Here is a 21,793-nt window from a genome sequence, read left to right on the forward strand (position 1 = left end):
TAACTTGAAATTTGCTACTGCTAGTTTTTTGCAACATGGCTGAATATTTTTCCGATTCTGAGGTTGTGGACGAACTATAGCAGTTGCAAATTACAGGTAAACAAGCCGACCGTCGCAGGTGTACACGGCGCTCAGAGATGACATCATCCGGGGTCTGTAGGTCAACCCGGATGATGATAACAGGTAACTCCAGACTCAACGGGGAATAGCACTAGCGTACAATAGCAAAATATTGGTGAAATTAGCAAGTTTCACTGCAGATAATGCGTTTAGAGGCTAAGTTTCGGTGCCCCAGTCACTCCCACTATATGAATATACGCAGATCTAAATATCTCCCGAAGGACTACAAATGACACAAAGGTTATATGGGTGAGTAAACGATCGTATTTTATGCCAGAAATAGGGTCCAGGTTGTAAAAAAAAACAGTAGTTCCCCCTTTAATAGTGCCTAATAGTTTGTTTTTCAGGATTTAATCAGCACACATACAGTTGTCCCCCAGAATATGTGCCCAAATTAATCACATAAATGCGATTTCATGGATTTAATTTGTCCCGACGTGGCCTCGCGCCCATAGTTTGAGTGTTTGCACGCAACATTAAACCCCAGGAAAGCCAGTGAATCAGCATTAATACAAAAACTTTATTCTCACAATATCAAAATTGACAGACCTACAGAGATTTGTAGATTAAAAGGAATTAATAAACGATGGTGACTATGGTGACTCCCGTAGAGAGCCGTTAACATTTCTGGTTCCGGTGTTAAATAGCAACGCAGGTGACAATTAAACAAAAAAAACATAAGAGCAAATAATTGGAAGAGAGAGATGGGGTGGGGGCATTTTGTATTCAATCTTTGCAGCGACAATTATACAAAAGAAAATAATCGAGAACAACGTATGCATTGAAGGAATTCATTAAATTGTAAAATTTCCTACATCTGCACATTTTTTGAAAAAGGAAAAACAACATTTAACTCCTTCCAAATACTTATAAAACTAAATGACAATGGTTGTCATTAAAAAAAAAAAAAAAAACGAATGCTAAGAGGGTGGAAAGAGTCAGGAAGGGAGAGTCTTGTAGCTTATCTACACAGAGTGAGGAGGACAACAGATGGTAATGGAACGAGGCTGAGGGCTGAAAGAAAATAGCCATCTTATACAGCTGAACACAGGAGACGACAGTCATGGGTCCAGTATCCACCCCGCCCTGACACCTTTCACACTAACTGCTTTGTCAGGCTTGGGCAGTGCGGCAGAAATCCAGCTCTTCAAGCCGAAGCTGTCGGGAGAGCTTCGCATTGGTTTGGCAGGTTTTCTATCTAACTGCTGAGAGTTCAGACTGACAGAACCGTCCAGCAGCAGGATGGAGGGCAGCTGGTGTGAAATGGTAGCGGAGGTTTCGAAGAGGAGGAAAAAAAAACAAAAACAAAAACAAAAAAAAACACCATGGCTGTCAGCTCAAAAACTTCACAGGAAATAGTCGGCTACTGGCTTCTTGGATGGGATGCCTCTGGTCTCTTGTGGCGCCGCCTCAAATATGATGAACTCCCTCTGTAGATGCTCGTCCAGCTCCAAAATTGCTGCCACGTTGCCACATCTGATTGACAGAAGAGAGACCAACAGCTGGTTAGGACATTTACATTTTTTTTGTTACCACCACCTAAGATAAACTCATAGAAATAAACACTAGAAGTCGCGTTGACTACCACGGTCTATTGGAACGAATGCGTCAACAGAACCGCCATCTTGGTACAGGGGAATGCAGCTTCTATATGACGAACGTCAATCGGGGACAAGGCATACATACATAATTAAAATACCTTAAATCGGCGAGTTTATTTTCTTGTTTCATTACGAATGTCAGAATAAAATAAAATAATAGGTTTTTGTTAACATAACCTGTTTTACGTTCAAAATCTAATGGACATAATTCAATTTTTCCACTCAAATAAACTCAAATAAACACAAACTCTGATTGTGCGGAACAATGTAAATACATACAATACAGAATAACACAATGCGTTACCATTCAAAGTCCTAGTCAGGCCTTAAAAAAATGTTACAAAACAACCTATTCCATTAATTTAATTTAACGCAAGTGCTCTACAGACTGGAAATTGCTATTTTCAATTTTAATTCACAAACGAAATATGTTTGGTTTTCTTCAGTTACAATTAATAATGCACATTTATATTAGTATGTGTGTGGTTTAAAAACTGAAATTTTTGACAGCAAGGTTTTCTGTTATTATTGTATGTATAATATATTGTATTTTATTGCGAATAAAATTACACATATTTGCCTCCAAGAAGCTGTAGAGTCATTTCGGGACGTACGTTGTAGCACATTTCCGCTTCCCCAGAAAATCTCCCTCTTTTTCATAGTTCAATGTTGGCAGGTATGGTGAGGCTGCTTGCACAAGTTTGTAAAAATCACACAATGTAGTAGTAGCATATAACTAAATACCGGCCTGGTGCCGTAGTATCAGTATGACTGAAAGTTGTTATAGTTTATAGCCATATGCAGCACAAAAGTCCGGCATCTTCCCTCGCTTTCACACTGTGAAAATGCGAAGTCAAACGACTGAACCCCTGTACCAAGATGGCGGCCGTATCGACTGCAGCAGTGTCTGTAACCATCATTTAAATACACGAAAACATAAATGTCCAACGATTAATTGAGTTTAATGTCAATAAGTCTACGGTACCTGTAGCAGTAGTTCGGTGCCGACCACACAGTGAGCACCGTCTCGTTGAAGTGCCACTTGTAGCCCTCCATTACCAGCTGATGTGCTCGACAGATCATGTGGATGTCATTGGCGGCGTTGAACTGGGCCACCACATCGCTCCCAAACAAGTAGCCAGCACCTCTGGGACTCACCCCCCAACCTGTGGTGTCTGGAGGAAGGAAACAAAACAAGTTAGGAAAATATATCTATATATGCCAAGCGGTTTTACTTTCAATCATAAACATGCAAGTAAGTGTTACAAATCTGCACAAACCTTCAGGGTCCGACCACAGGAGATCACACATGGGCCCATCATGAGGCACTTCCTGTTTTCTGTCAATGGTCCGGATCTGGTCCAGCGTCTGGATGGAGGGAGACAATCCACCGTGCACGCAGAAGATCTGAACGGAACAGAGAGGCATAGTCAGAAACAGAAACATTTCCAAAAAGGTAAAAAAAAAAAAAAAAAAGCAGTGAACAATGTCTCTCACCTTGCCATCAATGATAGCAGAGAGGGAAAGGTAGTCGAATATCTCAGTGCAGTATCTCCAGACAGTCACTGAGCCGTACTTGCGGAGGCACTCGTCGTAGAAGCCGTAGACCTGGGTGATTTGCCGGGACTCGTGGTTACCCCGGATCAAAGTTATCCTGTCTGGATAACGCACCTGTTGAGCGCAGCACATGTACAAGTTGAGAACACAGGACTTTAAAAACTCAATCCTTCCATCTGTGCCAACTAAGAGGAGCTAGTTGTGCTGCTCAGCGGCAGACGGAAATCCATGTGTACCTTAAGAGCTAGAAGCAGAAGGAAAGTCTCCACACTGTAGAAGCCTCTGTCCACAAAGTCGCCCATGAAGAGATAATTTGTCTCGGGGACATCTCCACCAACCTGTCATGAGGAAAGATTACAAAGCACTTTTAACGGTGGAACGCTGTGAACCTTATGCAAATCTAATGCAATCATCATTTCCACGCCCACAAGCCTGTAGACCCCCATCACGCAACAAGCAGTGACTGCATCTTATTTCAAATTTGAAAAACACCCACGATGAGGAAAAAACACCTCCTTTTTCCTTTGTTCAACATGATTCAAACACAAAGGACATCGAGCAAACAGCGTGAACAATGACGCCAAAGTATCTAAAGGGCTTTTAAAATGAACTGAAGTTCTTTTTAATAAAACTGATGTTTTAAACACCAGTGCTGATGGTACACCAAGGCCTCTTTGCCACACAGCTGTGCTTGGTGTCTGCAATTCCATATGATAGACAGACTACGCCCCCTAGTGGTCAACAAAGGGAACTGATTTATTTATGGCTGGTCTGCAGCCATGAGACAGGCGAGCCCTGTGCCTCCATGTGTGGTCATCTAAAATGACTGCTCACGACAAATAAAGACCAGAAAAGACTAAAATTACTCATCCGTCTGGTTAACAGGTTTGAATTAAGTATTAACTACCTGGCTGTGTCATGTAAAAAGCTACAGTACTGCCGGTTTACCACAGGCACACTGGCTAGACTAGTTTCTTTTAATTAGGGTTTTACACAATTATTATTATTGTCACACTGAGTCAAGCAACTGAACAGCTTGTTCTATCATAAGCTCTTTCTGGTTCAGAACTCCACCTAAGGAAAAACAGGCAAACTCCAGGTCACAGAATAAATAAATAAATAATAATATAGAAAAACACACTGGGGCCCTAACAGCAATGAATGGACTCCCTTTTGGTGACAAGGAGGTGTTATTAAAATATAAAATGCTAGGATATCGGGTATAGACTATACACTAGTAAACACAAGTCCTAAAGTGTAGTTTGTAAATTTAGCATGTTGTATCTGGATAATATGGACAGATACCACAAGCCGGTCAAAAAACAAAACACTGATAGCCAAGCTTGGAGTCAGCATTATGTAAAAAATAATACATGAATTCAAACTTACTCTGAAAAGCTCTTTTAGGTCATAGAACTGACCGTGTATATCACCACAAACCTGTGAGAAAAAATAAATAAACACAGAGTTATATCACCGTTAACCGTCTTTCAGTCAAATTCTGAGGAGAAAAGAGTCAGTGGATGCTACTTACCGTGACAGGAGAGTCTACTCTCTGGACATTGCTCTCTTCAACCAGAATCTCTCTGAAAACACATCCACACAAATCCATTAAATTATGATTATGAAGTTTTACTACACAGACTTCTGTACAGCAGACCATAAAAGGAAGTGACTTGCTATATTTGCTGACCACCAAGCTGTGGACATCCATTTTTCTAGGTTGCGCTTTTGTTTCACTTTACTTGGCAGCAGAGAAAAGAAACACAGAACCAACGGCCAACTCTTACATGCAGCTGATTTTGGCGTTTAAACCAGTGCACAAGTCTGAGACACAAAGTCACCTGCCCGGATGATTTGATTTGACTTTTTACCAACCAAAATACTGCCACACATCCTATCCTATTCCAAATTTAAAATTGGGCTGAAGCTCTTAGGTCCAGCGTCGCAATCAAGGTTGCTTGATTTCATGCCGATATCCAGATGCAGCTGGATATTTAAACACAACAATAGAGAGCACAATTAAAAAACACACCACAGACATTACTTAAAAGGTCCAATAAGCATGTGTAATGTATTTTATAGACACTACAGCTCTTTTCAACTACAGCTACCAAAAAGTAAACCAATGTATCTGGCAGGACAATCATATGAAGGCATCAAACTCGCCCTAAAATGGTTTTAAAGAATATTTATTTCATGCATACTAACTGCAAAAACAGTATACTATTAGAATAAATGTTAGGATTCAACTATTAATCAATTCCAAATAAGAGATTTCCATTTGAAACAACGCAACTGGAAAATGGGGCAGTTTAAAATGCACGGCTGAATCGTTATTATTGTTTTAATCTCCATTACTTTAGTTAACTTCATTGTGGAATGTGTAATAATCACATGTTGGATAAAAATGGTGTCTTTCAAAGCTCTAATCCCTGCATTAAAATGTGTTTAACATGTTTAAATCTATGACTATCGAGCTGAAGCTTGACTTTGAAAGTAAGCGAACTACACTGCAGTATGACGTAGTAAATACTGCGAATAGACAGTAAGTACAAGTTCTGTTTAAACTCTTTGCATATACTTTCGGCCGTGACAGTAAGGCAGACCGCTAAAACTGCACGTCGAAGCAAATGTCTAATCAGTCAATCGCGTCGGAGAGAAATGTAGGTCAACGCAATCTGCTGAAGTTCGAACCGAGCACAGAACGGGAACACAGGGTGATTTGAGTGACTTTGCATGGTTGCATATGGTTGCAAAAGCTTGTCTGCGTCTTTCCACACACTGCTGATCTGCTATCTGTACAGGGAACAGGGTTTCTGTGAAAACGCATTGTTGAATCATCAGCGAAGAACCGCCTGATTGGCTCAAGCCTACAGAAAAACAACCAACATATACAGAAGAGTCTGTTTGAACACACGCACACACGCTACTTTGAGGCTTCAAAGAGAAGCTCTTCAGCAGTAGTCAAAGCGCAGTAGGTGCCACTTATGCCAGCCAAGATCAGGAAACACACCGAGGCTGGACTGCTTCTAATAGCTACTTTCAGCGGGATAGCATGCCCTGCTACAAAGCTCACATCATCTCTTGAACATGGAAATTAGTTCACTGTAGTCAAATGGCCTCCACAGTTAGCAGATGCTATCAATGCAGAGCGAAATATCTGAGGAATGTTTCCAGCACCTTGTTGAATCTATGCCACGAAGAATTAAAGCAGCTGTGGAAGCAAAGTGGGGCCCAGCTCTGCACTAACATGTAAGGTTTTGTTATCAGCATAAAAGTCAATCTGATCCATTACCTGGCTTTGGCACACAGTGCTTTGACTTCATTTTCCTTAATGAGCTCACAGCGTCTGAGCTGCTCTATCTGTCGGTCCAGGTCACTGATGTCCCCCATTGTCACACACATTAGGGAGCGCCGCTCACAAACTATGATCACACACACACTCCTCTTCCTCTCACACCGGCGACTGCAATATCAGACTCCTTTCCCCTCCTCGAGACAGTGGAGTGGACAGTCACAACAGAGTTCCTCGAGAGTGGACAGGGGGGGGTCCTCAAGTCGTCTGCACCAGGCTCTTACTATAAATGAGAAGGGGGAAAAAAGTACAGTTAAGTAACTCAAACGAACTCAAATAAATCATCGCATTAGCCTCAATGTAACTGGGTAAACCCGTTTAGAAAAAGAAACGTTTGCTGCGTTTGATAACTTGATTTTCCCCTCAAACTGTTTCCTAATTACATATCAGTTTAATAATACAGACGTCGTATTAAATTATCTATTTGTCTACACTAAACACAGATGAGCAGATAAGCAGAAAACCGACGCTATTCTTCCAGGAATGCGAGGCCTAGGGGCGTAGCTTAGCAGTTAGCAGGGCTAGCCGTTAGCATGCTAGCTTACATCACTGCTAACGACGTCAGCGAACAACCGATTCTTTGATAACTTAGCCAACCATTTTGTTTGGGAATTCTACCGCAAGGTTGACGAAATTACCTGCCCGGGTAGTTTTTGAAGACGAAACATACTCAGCGCGGCGAAAAAAAATGCTAAAACAAAATTCGGCTAGTGGCAAAAAAGGCTGTACGTTAGCGGGCACAATTGTTGAGGGCACCAGGCTAGCTTGTTCCAACAGACGGCGTCAACAGCGGCTAGCGCCTCTCGGCTAATTTCGCGAGCATGCTAGCTAACGTTAGCAACACATAAAAAAAACCGACCCGCCGCTGCCGCTAACGCGTCGGAACAAAAGTAAGAGTAGTTACCGTTAAGCTGTTGTTAGGAGGATTTCGACGAGCCAACATTGATACGTTTCATTCCGTGGATCGTGGGTTCTTTCGCCGTCTACCGGCCCCTCTTCTTCCCCCCGGTATCGTCTTTGCCGGTTCACTCCTGTCGTGCTCATGAACGCTAGCGACCGACCAGGCTGTGACTTCCGGTGTAGGGAACGCGCATTGCTCAATCCAGCCAGCTCCCAGTCGACTTCCTTCACTGGTACAGACAGGCACCAGCTCTTAGTTGGTCTGTGAGGACGTTCACAGGCCTCAGATAAGATCAAACTAGACCAAATAAAATAAATTATTAATTAAAATTAATATATACAGTAAATTACACGATTAAAATGGTTCTATTTAAGAACCACTGTAGAAAATAACACTGCGGTGCAAGTATTCATTTACCTTCAATGGACATTTTCCACTGGAAAGACATTTTCTGATGTTTTAAACAAAATAAACTGATTGATCATATTTTTTTGAATGGAAACTAAGCCAATTATAATTTTAAACGTGTCAGGCAGATCTATATTAAACACCACGCTAAGCAATTTGAAATGACCAAGCATAATAGTCACAACACAATGAAAGACCACGTTGTTAAAATTGTTTTTCCATTTATTTTACATGACAGTTATCCATTTTATTGCTTTCAGACCTGCGGTGTCCTTAGCAAGGGCTGGCTCACACCTCGGTTCGATTCAACACTTTAACACCAGATAAATCAGTTGTGTCATTGCATCTTACTCTTGTAAATCAATGGTAAACATGTTTTTTTATTATTATTATTTAAAAAATCCCGATAAAGCAAGCACCGGCTTCGGAAAAACAATATTAAGTTGTTACAAAGTTATGACAAACTAGCAATAGCAACACATAGTAGTTTGATTTTCAGTAGGAATGTGCACATTGAGGAGTTTATATGATCCAAGTACACAAGGAAATTAATGTATACTTATCTTTAAGGCCTTTTACAACGTGTAAAATCCCATTTTAAACCAAGTCATTATTTTAAAAAGGTCACAAAAAAGATTTTGTAATAAAAAAAAAAGCAGCCTGAAACATTTTCACTGGTACTATTAAAGATTTTTTTAAATATAAATTTGAAACAACACACACTTAAAGCTCTGGGGTTCGTCTTGTGTTCCATACTGCTAAATTATATAAAATATAAAGTTAATCTGCATCATAAAAGTACTGTTGTTCCCTTTGGTAGAAACCAACAATTTAGTCAGAAGGCATTTTTGGTCACCTCTATAAATTAATAGTTTTTTGTACCAGTGATTAAAAAGCTTAACAGAAGTAACAATAAACGTCAGTTAGTTTAGCAATAACCTGATTCAAATATGTTCTAGGAATAGTAAGGCACCATAGTCATGTTACTATCATTTCAGCCATGTCAAGCCAAAATACATGTTGTAATGGTGTCAGTAATCACATGATGGGCTCTTTGGTTATGTCCCGAGATTGAGGGAACTAAAACAATGGCATGAAATATCCCATGACATCACTATATAAATAAAACTGTTAAAAGTGTTCTCTCATATTCACAAAGTGCCAAAAAAAAAAAAAAAAACAGTACGAGTTGGTGCTAAGCAGAGCGTTGCAGATGCATGTCTATGTGTTGTGGACCATCACCCAGGGTCGACACACGTGCATTGTCAAAAGGACTGCGCACAAGTCCATCTCCATAACCTCAGCGTTGGCTCAGTTCCCATAACCCTTCACTAAAACTGAGAGCTACGCAAGGTGAAACCATGAATCAGCTGTAACGTTTTAGAGTAGCGTTGCTGCTTCACTGCTGATGCCGTTTGTTAAAGGGAACTTTTTCCAAACATTACGACAAGAGAATTGACCCTTCATCCTGATATTTACAATAAAAAAATCATCATCTTCAACAAACACAGTTAAAAGTTAAACATATTCTGATTACGTTTCCTCTTTTGTTTGCTCGTGTGACGTCAACACATGTCCTGACTTGCTGTCATGTTGAACCACAGGAAGGGTTTTCTTATGAAGCAGCCGCAGGAATATTTTTCACAGCAGTTTGCAAAAAAAATAATTAAAATACATACGCATTCTTTCTGTATAGTCAGTTTTTAAGACTGCATGGGATCAGGGTACGTCAGTAAGTAAGTCCACGTCTCTCGGGTCGTATCACATGCAGGTGATTACCGACACAAGTAAGGTCTGTTGCTGTCTGTAACACGTTTCAAAAATCCCTCGAGTGTGACGCCAACAATCGGTCTTGCGTATTCGTCCTGGGCTCGTTCAGAGGGAACAGAAGTAGTTGTGGACAGGGAAAGACACGCCTGCGGCCACGGCTATGCCAAAACTGTCTCCTACACTGGCAGCAGACATGGCAAACTCTCTGTGTCTGTCTTCAGTCTGTGGGAGAAAAGAAGAGACATGAGGATGGATGCACTTACTGAAAAAATGACAAGCGTATATATATCAACAATACACACTTGTTTCTATTGATGTAAACTTGACAAAATTAAAGCTGCGACTCTGTACTTGAGTCTAGAATATATATAAATGACACAGAGGGGACCGTGAAGAATAAAAATGTGTAACCGTCTAAATACTTAAAGTTTGGGTACTCTCCAAAGAGAAAAAAATAAATCACCCTAATGGTAATCTACACTGATCCCTTTCTTATCAGGCTGTAATCAGTTCTCAGAAACTTCAATTTCATTTCTTCAGTTAAATTTCCTTCTTTCCTGCCAGAGCTGATGAAATCATAGAACCCGAGTTACATCTGTAACTCCCATTTTTCTGCCACACCTCTGCACCTCATACGTGAATGATTAGCTTGATTAGCATTGTGTGAACTAATTAAACAAAGGATTGAATCTAAAGGGGAACTACTGTTTTTTTACAAACTGTTGTTTGTAGTAATGTCCAGGTTTTTTACAACCTGGACATTATTTCTAGCATAAATTACGATCGTTTACTCACCCATATAACTTTTGTGTCATTTGCAGTCATTCAGGATATAATAACGTCATCTGTGAGCGACATCATCCGGGGTCTGTAGGTCAATCTACGGACCCTGGATGATGATAACGGGTAACTCCGGGCTCAACGGTAAATAGCACTAGCGTATCATGATAAAATATTGGTGAAATTAATGAGTTTCGCGGCAGATAGTGCGTTATTTAGAGGCTGCGTCTCGGTGCCCCATTCACTCCCACTATATGGATATACGCTGATCTAATTATCTTCTGAACAAGTGCAAATGACACAAAAGTGATATGGGTGAGTGAACAATCGCTAGAAATAAGGTCCAGGTTGTAAAAAACAGTAGTTCCCCTTTAACACACATTCATTCATTTTTTAAAAGTCCAGCACTGTTGCTTTAAATAAAATGATCCGGCAGAAAGAAAGCAGAAAATGTCTTCAAATCTTTTATGTCACTCCTTACAGAAGCTGTTTTTAATAACGCTCCACAGAAACTGACAGAAAGAGGACTGTACCTCTTTGCTGATTAGGTAGAAGGTGTTGACATATGCAGCTCCACCCAGCAGACCCTCATAGAGGATAATAACGAACACAATCCACACGCTGGGCAGGAACTGGTAGGCCACAGCGAACAGGAGAAACACTGCATTCACTACCTGTGGAGGGAGAGAGAAAACAGCATGTTGACGATCTTTGTAAGTCTTTATAATCTCTTTTACAAGAGACATGTAGCCATACATACTCACATATTACAATGCACCAAATACAACATGATACTACCATCAAACAAAAAAAACACACACATAACCACATTTTATATGATCCCCCTGCCTCAGATGTCAGTCTAAATAAAGAAAATGCACACATTTACTACCATAGGATGATGACCAATGAAAGACATATATATATAACTAAACTATCCAGTTAATTATTAGGAAAAACACCTATTTTTTCTCCTGACTTTATATTTCACCTGTAGCAAAGAGAGAATCCACAGTCTCTTGAACTTCACAAAGCGCAGGGACGACCGAGATACCAACACGCCAACCTGGTACAGAGTCTGGTACCTGAGTACACAGATTAAGAATAAGCAAACAGATCCTGACATCGTCAAACTGTATAAATTCAGAGAAATATTTCATAACAGTTAACCAACCAGCGATACTGTGATGAATGGGACAGGAAAATGTTGTGGAAAAACAAGAGCTCCATCTGGAAGAGAAAAAAAATATATATATATTCTTGGTTTAATATTATAACCATAAAAAGCTGCTGTATTTTACTTTATCATAACTTTTATTCATATACAGCCTTGTGGTTAAATGAGTGTGACGCCAGAGGGCACTGAGAACTCACCAAACCCTGGTTGATGAAGTACTCAGCAAAGTAGACCAGCCCCAGGGGAAACACAAACCTCAGCAAGCCCTGCCCACAAGAGTATTATTGTAATAATAATAATAATAATGTGACCAGATAAATACTAAAAGTCGAGCTTAGAGTGCACTTACTTTGATGATATACCATCTTTCTGCGCAAGTGAGAGGTCCTGTGATCCTGACCTCTGTTACATTGAAGGGGAAGAGAACATGGCCTGTGTAATTATTCAATAACACACAGCAGGACTTTACAATGACAATCCATTGACATCAGCCGTGTCGGGGGAGAGCAAATCAATAGCATTCCTACGGTATATCTGACTGTGTCTATTGGCAGAAACTGGGGCTTCTCCCTATTTTGCAAGCGGATTAAACCCACTGATCATGCACGTCCCATAATACAAGTGCGGTGATGTGAACAAAGATGATGGATGTATGATTGATGTGGCGCTTTAGACTCTTTCAGCTGATTGTTTTTGGTTTTCCAGCTCTAAACTTCAGTGTTTTAATTTCCCTTTACCGCTATGAGATTTGTTTTTTGGTCATACACCATATTACCATAAGTATTCACTCAACCATCCAATAATTGAATTGAGGAGTTCCAGTCACTTCCATGTCCACAGGTGTAAAAAATCAAGCACCTAGGCATGCAGACTGCTTCTATAAACATTTGTGAACGAATGGGTCGCTCTCAGGAGCTCATTAAATTCCAGCGTGGTACTGTCATAGGATGCCACCTGTGCAACAAGTCCAGTTGTGAAATTTCCTCGCTACTAAATATTCCACAGTCAACTGTCAGTGGTATTATAACAAAGTGGAAGCGACTGGGAACGACAGCAACTCAGCCACAAAGTGACAGGCCACGTAAAATGACAGAGCGTGGTCAGCGTATGCTGGGGCGCATAGTGCGCAGAGGTCACCAACTTTCTGCAGAGCCAATCGCTACAGACCTCCGAACTTCATGTGGCCTTCAGATTAGCTCAAGAACAGTGTGTAGAGAGCTTCAAGGAATGGGTTTCCATGGCCGAGCACGGATGCAGTGGTGTAAAGCACGCCGCCACTGGACTCTAGAGCAGTGGAGACGTGTTCTCTGGAGTGATGAATCACGCTTCTTCATCTGGCATCTGATGAACCAATCTGGGTTTGGTGGTTGCCAGGAGAACGGTACTTGTCTGACTAAACTATGCCAAGTGTGAAGTTTGGTGGAGGGGGGGATTATGATGTGGGGTTGTTTCTCAGGAGCTGGGCTTGGCTCCTTAGTTCCAGTGAAAGGAACTCTGAATGCTTCAGCATACCAAGAGATTTTGGACAAGTCCACGCTCCCACTTTTGTGGGAACAGTTTGGGGATGGGCCCTTCTTGTTCCAACATGACTACGTACCAGTGCACAAAGCAAGGTCCATAAAGACATGGATGAGTGAGTTTGGTGTGGAAGAACATGACTGGCCTGCACAGAGTCTTGACCTCAACCCAATAGAACACCTTTGGGATGAATTAGAGTGAAGACTGTGAGCCAGTCCTTCTCATCTAACATCAGTGTCTGACCTTACAAATGTGCTTCTGGAAGGATGGTCAAACATTATCATAAACACACTCCTAAACCTTGTGGAAAGCCTTTCCTGAAGATATGAAGCTGTTATAGCTGCAAAGGGTGGGCCGAGGTCATATCAGACTGAACCCAAGATAAAACTTGCAGATGGCCACAGATATGATCTTTCACACATCATCAACGCTCAAAGGTTGCCTCAGGTTTCAAGTAATGACTCATTTTCAAGAAAAGTGCTTATATAAGAAAAAAACAAAAGCATTTGTTTGTCAACTTGAAACTGAATAAAAATAAATATTTCTTCTTTTGCTGACTTTAACAGAAAAACAGACGCGTATCAACTAAGGCCTGATTAGATTAGAGCAAGGCAGCGCTCTTTGGCCTTCCAAATGAACGTATTGCACAAGTGCGGCTCCAACTAACATAACGTAATCCAACTTCAATTTATATTTAATTACACCTATCGTATTCTGAGTTTTCTGACATTTACCCTCTGTGTTCTCCTGCTCCTCCTCGTCTGAATCGTCGATGGCGCACGGAGTATCCTCTGAGCCCAAGGTTGTGTACCCTGTCTCGTTCCTCTTCCACTGAGGGAATGAAGGTGGAGGAACTAGCAGGAGAAAGTAGCTGGAAAAGGTGTTGGGACAAGAAAAATACAATTATTTAATTAGATTAAAATACATTTATTGGCTTATAAAAGTAACTGCAGATTTAAGAAAGTTTCCTCCGGCTTTGCCACTACACAAGAAGCACAGCAGCGTAGCAGGACCCCATCACTGAAGTAAGTTAATAGAACTAGCAGATCATCCATTAGATTATTGCGACATGTCCGAAAGTTACTTTATTTTCTTCATAAATAGTATTTTTATCTTCCAAGAAATTATAAATTGCGCTTTCCACTGTCAGAAGACCGCAATGTATATACGTCCTGACCTCTAAACGTGTCATATTCCTTATCTAAGGACACTGTTGAGGCCAAATGTGGTAAAATTAACCAGTTTATGACAAAAAAAAACAAAAAAAAAAAACAGTCCTTAGCAGAAGAAACTACAGGGAAATGTTGTCTTAACGCTTCTTAAATACAGACATCGTTGCTGTGGTTGTAGAGCGTGTTTTTTTTCTCCCTGATGTCAGTTTATGCACCACGTGAGAGACGGGAGTTATGGCAGAGCTGAGGGTTTGCTGAGTTTGCTGTCAGACTGATGGTGTTTATGGTGTCAGCGTGGTCTACGGCCGACAGTAGCACATGTTCAAGCTTCGGTTACCTTGCAGAAAAGCCTCCGTAGCTTCTTTTACGCTACAATATGTATTCAGGTCAAGAATATAGATTTCACTGTTGTGTTTTTATGTGTGACGTCATTGAGTGACTTTCACCACATATTAGTCGACTTTAAAAAATCGGAAATATCCAACGCCTGATACTTACCTAATCATCATAGCCAAGGGGATGACCAGCATGATGAGAAGCGTGACCCGGGCTGATACGCCGGCTTGGATAAAGCCCGCATAGATCAACGCTCCAAAAACACCAGCGCCACCCGTGCCTGAACCCCAACCTTCCAGGACATCCCTGAGACAGGAAAACAATAGTTAACAAACCAGTCTGAGCATCTTTGTAAAATGCAACAACTTGTGTGTAGTGACCGATAGATTACAGCATCTAAAAGAGACGTACACATGCAGCACATGCATACACATGGTGTGTTATACCATCAATTATCCAGCCTTCCACTGGTTTATATTTACTGTCATAAATATGACTATAAATATATGATACTATGACAGGAACTTGAAGTATAAAGCAAGCTTAAAAATCCAGACAGTTGGACTTAATAATATTTATATATTTGTGGTTCATAAAAGGACTAGGCTAATGATTGAAATATTAGTTGTTGATAGACATTGAATGGTGAGGAAAACGGGGTTGTGCAGTGGCGGTGTAGAGGGGGGTGACTCCAGGACGCTGGAATTCACTGTTAAGCCTTCTCGAGGTGTCGTGGGCCTAACTTAATGAAACATCGGTGAAGGGAGGTGCCCACTTGAAAACCCCAATGACATGCTGCATACTGCTGTTGTTTAGGCCAGGTTCCTGATGTCTTCATATTGCTTGGTAGCTATGGTTAGCTGCTGAGCGGGCCATACAAGCCAGCAGCGTTAGGTTAGCTTATATTTCACAAGGTTCGAATTATCCTCTGCTGCTCTGTGGGTTTACAAGCCAGCAGCATTTACTTAGTTATTTAGATTATAGGTTAAGCTAGCCAGTAGCATTTGGTTAGCTTATATTTCACAAGGTTTGAGTTAGCGTCTACTGCTGAACGGGCAATACAAGCCAGCAGCATTTACTTAGTTTATTTAGATTTTGGGTTAAGCTAGCCAGCAGCATTTGGTTAGCTTATATTTCACAAGGTTTGAGTTAGCGTCTGCTGCTGAGCGGGTCATACAAGCCAGCAGCATTTACTTAGTTCATTTAGATTGTAGGTTAAGCTAGCCAGCAGCATTTGGTTAGCTTATATTTCACAAGGTTTGAGTTAGCGTCTGCTGCTGAGCGGGCCATACAAGCCAGCAGCATTTACTTAGTTCATTTAGACTGTAGGTTAAGCTAGCCAGCAGCATTTGGTTAGCTTATATTTCACAAGGTTTGAGTTAGCATCTGCTGCTGAGCGGGACATACAAGCCAGCAGCATTTACTTAGTTCTTTTAGATTATAGGTTAAGCTAGCCAGCAGCATTTGGTTAGCTTATATTTCACAAGGTTTGAGTTAGCGTCTGCTGCTGAGCGGGCCATACAAGCCAGCAGCATTTACTTAGTTCATTTAGATTGTAGGTTAAGCGTCATATCACATGACTATAGGTTTATTAGGGTTTCTCAGTTGGACAGGGCCTCTAAATGTGTTTTGCCTGGGATTTTGGCACATGGGATTGTAACATCTAATCCTGTGTATTAATGAATGACTGTAAATATATATGTATAACTGGTATAAACCAGTCCAACTTTCTGTCCAGCGAAGCCCGTTTCCATGGGTACAAGCTAAAGAGGATGTGAAAAGTTGTCAATAAAAAATAAATAAAAGACTGATCATCATATTTGACTTGATCATACATTCCTAGCAGAAATAAGCTCCCATACCGCTACAAGAAAAGGTCTAGACTGCCTGTCCAAGTTACTATATGTCGTGCACTGAAGCTCAGTTTGGATCTTGAGCTGGAGAATGATTTGTGAAGTCAGGTGGTTAAAAAAAAAACCCTAAAGGAATGAGTGTTTACCTGCTGAAGAAGACACTGAGAGAGAGGAAGGACAGTTCTCCGAGTCCTGCGCTAGCACTGGCAAAAATCACTCCTGCAAACACAGAATCGTAGAAGTTTAATCTTTTGTTAGAGACGGAGAAAGAATCAATCACCAGCATTACCATTTGGCTTCAGTCACATTTTCTACTATTTTCAACACCAAGTATTGACTATATATATAACTATAAAGAATTTAAATGCACTGTATATGAAATGAATCCAGACTTTTGTCTAATTGTTAAATGCACATACATGTATATATAGTAAACATGGTGAGGTGCTGCTGCTGTGGTCATGGTGGTTCATGTATCTTGACAGTATATATCACACATCAGAGTATCTGAGTGGGTAGATCGCTTGGCCTTAACATGACTTTAAAACATATCGTTTGGTTTTATTTTTATATATATATTTTGATAAGTGCTTTGATAAAAGGTATCAGACTATGTCACTTCGGTTCACTGATCAGTCTAAGCGTGGCGACAGATATCGCGCAGCCGCTACAAATAGATAAGATGACAGGAAATGAAACCGAGGCAAAGGGTTTCAGGCTCTATCTAATACACAATCTGATTTCTCAGACCCGAGCTCGTTCGGGCGCCAGTAACGACGAAAGATAGAACTAAAATCGATAACGGCCGTCTTTACCGAGAATACTTATCCAGACAGCCCAGGACAAGGACACGAGGAGGAAACTCGCCACAGCCAGGATGACGCAGAGCAGCACTCTGAAACTAAAATTAAAAACAGGAATTAGTCATGAGATTTAGCAGTAAACCAAAATGTGCATGGTTTAATATTCAGTTTGCTTTGTTAGTGGGCCTCTCTCCACCTGCTTACAGACTGCACAGTGTAAAAGTCACATAAGGAGAGAGCCATACTGCAAAACTTTGTGTAAATGGTTTTAAACAGAACTACTCTGCACAGAAAGCAGCTTTGGTTACTCTGCATATTCAGCTTAAGAAGAAAACAATAAATCAAAAAAATATTTATTACAATTACTAATCATGGTCTTACCCATAAGGCACTTTGTGGATAAAAAAGGGAGCGAGCAGCTTGATGACGAGCGTTGGGAGGATGTCAGCTAACAGCACAGCCTGCAAAGAAAAGAGTCAGAACTCTCAGAACAACACCAATACAAGACATTTACCCCTTAAACAGACGTGTGCTCTCTTCAAAATGACCAGGAATATATTCCAAACGTTATGCGGCAGTTAAAAAGTCAAAAAGAGTCGGCTAAGGTTGCTGCAGATGCAAACAAAACGATTCCTACTCCTGCAGATTCACAGTAAAGGTATTTAACAGGAAAAACACAAGTTGACAGGTTAGCTTAGCACAAATAAATCTGATCACGGTCGCTAACAATAACTACAAATCGCCAACTATATCACGACTTCTTTGCTAAAATAAAATGTTCTGTTACCTGTCGGATTTGCTGTTCCCACCAGTAACCAATATTGCAACTTTAATGTGCAGAGCTGCTTAAACGTTTTTGATCCCTTCACAATTGTCTACATTTCTGCACAAATTTACTCAAAAAAACATGAGTGGATTTTCACTCAAATTCTAAAGAACACTCACGTTAAACATTTAAAACAGAAAACTTGTACTTGTGTGTATGTTTAGTCAGGAAAATGAGCCAATATTACATATCTGTGAATAGCAAATTTAAGTAAATTTTAAGGCCAAACTGAAGTCTATCTGTTCAGAAGTGGGAAGAAGAGACTGATGTGTCATCTCAGAACAGAAGTGGTTCTGTACTGTTGAGGAATGGGCTAAAATTTCTCTAAAATGCTGTAATCGACTGATCAGCAGTTTCCCCTAACTGCTGCTGCTGCTGTTCAGCAGTTACCATAAACATTTAGTTGCTGTTAATCCTGCACAAGTGGCACACACTAGATACTGAAAACAAGGGTTTGTGCACTTTTGCAACCAAGAGATGTGTACAAATCATAGATTTTCTTGAATAGATAAATGCACATGTACAATATTTCTGTTTCATTTGTTTGATTGGGTTCTCTTTGTCTTGTGTGAAACTCCACTGATGTTTTGAGTCATTTTAATGGAGAAATGAAGAAAGTTCTGATAAAGGCAAAACCTTTTAACTGTCTATTATTGCCTGTTATTTTTGTGTATTTTCTTTTGCTTAACTACTTAACCTCGTCATGTATGCAGGACTCTTTGTCCTACTGTTATTTCTAGAGGTGTCGTGTTATTAGATTCAGTTCCTGTTAACTCGTGGTAATTATTGCTGTTTAACACATCACTTAAAAGGAAGTTTGCCGCTAAATGGCGGCCCAGGAAACCATTTGTCTTCTGGCCCAAAATCTCACATGGGGAAACTATTAATTCTCTATTTTGTGCTGTGAATCTCCATTTACCGCAGCAGAGACAGGGTTGCAGTCATAGCTACTGCTGTTGCTGCTGTTCCCAGCTTGGACGTCCACCGTGAGTGTCGCTGAAGTCTAGAACACATAGAAGAAAACAGTCCAATCATTTCATGCCTGAGCAGACACCTGATAAACACACTGAATATTTACGCACACATTTGCTTTCTTACAGATGCTGTGCCGTTTCCTGACTGTTCTTTCGTCAGGATGTCATGAGCGGCGCTCAGCATAACCACGTAACCGAAGTTGTTGCACAATCCGAGGATCCTGAGGACGTATTCAGAGGAGCAGACATATAATAAGGGACAAGTGGTTGCAAAGTTCCTCTATAAGAAAAGTTGTGTGTGAGCGTTACATGCCTTTATAATATGTCGCCAATATGTCTTCCCATATGTCAGTTTTAACGCTATTTACAGTCAAGTATTCTGTTAGTGGGGTCCTATGAGTTGAGAATAGGGGCCTCTGTGGATCATCCCACAGACGCTTGATCAGTTTAGGATCTAGTGAATTTGGAGGCCAGGTCAACACCTTGTGCTGTTTTTCATGTTTTTTGAGTCGTTATTTAATTCTCCTGTCAGTGGTTTTAATGTTGTGGCTGATCTGTGTATATTTACTTGCATATGCCCATTTCTAATATCTCCCAATCCCATTTAACTCAATAAATAACTACAAGTTAGCATATTAGTAACAGTTTTAGGTACGGTACTTATCTCTTAATAAACTTGTCGTAACATAACCAGAAGAAGAGTGGATCTGTGTAAAGCACTAAGAGGAAGCTGCTTGGTTTTGGCTTCAGTTTTTCTGTGTACATGGTACTAGGTTACCGCTTATATCTAGTTTTGTTATCCGGTTACGTGTAAATGTGATATATAATATAACTGATCTGTTTTCTTGTCAGTGGTTTTGAAAAATACACCTTCAGCTCATTTAAAACTCACCAAAATCCAATCCAGTTGCGCCATCCTGGCCAACAACCTACAATAACACACAGACACATAGACCGTTAGCCTCGAGAAATTATTATTCATTAGTGCAGGTTTTAAAAGGTTTAGGTAAAATGATAGACTCACAGTTTCCAGAGTCCGGGCTCTGAGGGAGATCTGCGTTGACGCTGCTTGTCCGCTCCATGTTTACAAACCAACCCAGGCTAAATGAAATAAAAGCAAAGCGCCCGGCTAACGCCTAAAATAACATTTAAAACTAGACAAACACGCCGCAGACATGGTTAAACTCGATGCCAGTGAGCTCAACAAACCTCCATAGATGCAGTTTTCACTAAAAAACTTTGTGATTTGTTCTGCTTCGGCTTGAATTTCTCACAAAATTGACATACTTCGGAAACGTCATATGATCCACGGCGTTACATACTAATAAATCCCCGCGGAAACAAAACCAACCGCAAACGTTCCTGTACAGTAGAGTACAGTATTTATTCAAATCACGGTCTGTGAAGGTCCCCTGTAACATGGCATATCCAAAAAACTTACAAAGCTGAAACCAATACATCCGGAAGAAAATTTTCTATCCCCATGCCATCCGTCTGCTCAACTCTGAGCCTTAACCGGACCTAAATGCCACTGCACTTTAGTCACATAGCTGCTTTCTAATATTGTAAATGTATGTCACCCCCTCTAAGTTTATAGTCTATATTTTATTTTATTTTTCTTAGTTTTACATCTATACTTATATTGTTTACCCTGTTTACTATGAGCAGTTATTACTATTTTACTGTTTTACTACTGGCTGCAGATACAAAAATACATTTCACTGTGCATTGTACTATGTATAACTGTGCCTGTAACAAATAAAATCTTATCTTATCTTATCTTATCTCTGCTTTCTTGAAAACGTTTCCCCAGTTCATCGACCTGGCCTCTTCAGTAAAACGGTAGCTAAATGGCTAAAACGCCAGGAAAACTTTACTAGGAACATCTGTGCATGGTGTACACCTGAATCTGACATGACTTAGGTCTGTTAACAACGAGATACTCACCTGCAAATGGGGGACTTTGTCTGTTCATGCCCCCCCCCCCCCCCCCCCATTCAGTGTCAGCTCCACTGCTTTACCTAAACGCCCTTGGGCTCTATCAAAATGAGACAATTTGGAGAAACATGATATACAGTAAGTCTCCTAATTCCCATCCGCAGGCCAGAGGGACAACTGAAGAACTCCAAAAATAATTGAAATGATTTAATGAAATTTAAACTTCCATCAAAGTTTAAATTTCCATAAATTATGAATTTAATATGAGCCTTGTAACATCAAGTCAGTGACAGTGATATTTTTGACCCTCTTATTTCCAACTCTACCGAATTAAATGCAACAGGAATGAACTACAACAATGATGCTTCTATTTTAGACATGCATCATTCTCAAAATGCTTGAAATTGTATTTAAACAATATACATATATATCTGGTCAACTGGATTAAATTTATAAATTTATTGTTCTGCACTCATAACCTCGTGCATCAATGTACTTCATCAAATGTATATTAAGTCTCTAACAAATCATTGAAATGTCACAGAAATATTAAAGGATGTTAAAAAAAAAAGTACTTGAACAAATTTTCTAAGGTTGGTTTAAGAGGTAAAGGGAGGGCCGATGGTGCTGATTAGATTATAATCTCTCCAGATGTGTATATAAAGCTGCAGCTGTTCCCTCGCAGGCTGCAGAGCCCCAGC

At 40.4% G+C, this 21,793-nt stretch overlaps 2 protein-coding genes across 2 annotated transcripts; both read right to left on the bottom strand.

The window, feature by feature from the left end:
* Positions 1-620: 620 nt before the first annotated feature.
* Positions 621-7,704, bottom strand: LOC311507244 (serine/threonine-protein phosphatase 4 catalytic subunit B). Its single transcript, XM_084571515.1, has 9 exons — positions 7,541-7,704; positions 6,577-6,859; positions 4,813-4,864; positions 4,668-4,718; positions 3,515-3,616; positions 3,219-3,392; positions 3,002-3,128; positions 2,707-2,896; positions 621-1,596 (listed from the first exon to the last, which is right to left on the bottom strand). The coding sequence occupies exons 2-9, from the start codon at positions 6,684-6,686 to the stop codon at positions 1,467-1,469; spliced, it is 936 nt and encodes a 311-aa protein (XP_084427641.1). The 5' UTR covers positions 6,687-6,859; positions 7,541-7,704; the 3' UTR covers positions 621-1,466.
* Positions 7,705-8,215: 511 nt separating this feature from the next.
* cln3 (CLN3 lysosomal/endosomal transmembrane protein, battenin) lies at positions 8,216-20,920 on the bottom strand. Its single transcript, XM_084570162.1, has 15 exons — positions 20,179-20,920; positions 20,047-20,083; positions 19,279-19,375; positions 19,100-19,183; positions 17,736-17,815; positions 17,367-17,452; positions 16,698-16,770; positions 14,861-15,004; positions 13,925-14,061; positions 12,022-12,074; positions 11,870-11,938; positions 11,670-11,725; positions 11,487-11,580; positions 11,029-11,169; positions 8,216-9,937 (listed from the first exon to the last, which is right to left on the bottom strand). The coding sequence occupies exons 1-15, from the start codon at positions 20,234-20,236 to the stop codon at positions 9,821-9,823; spliced, it is 1,326 nt and encodes a 441-aa protein (XP_084426288.1). The 5' UTR covers positions 20,237-20,920; the 3' UTR covers positions 8,216-9,820.
* Between the last annotated feature and the right edge of the window lie 873 nt (positions 20,921-21,793).

Source organism: Chelon labrosus (assembly GCF_963514085.1).
Source record: "Chelon labrosus genome assembly, chromosome: 21".
Taxonomy (NCBI): Eukaryota; Metazoa; Chordata; class Actinopteri; order Mugiliformes; family Mugilidae; genus Chelon; species Chelon labrosus.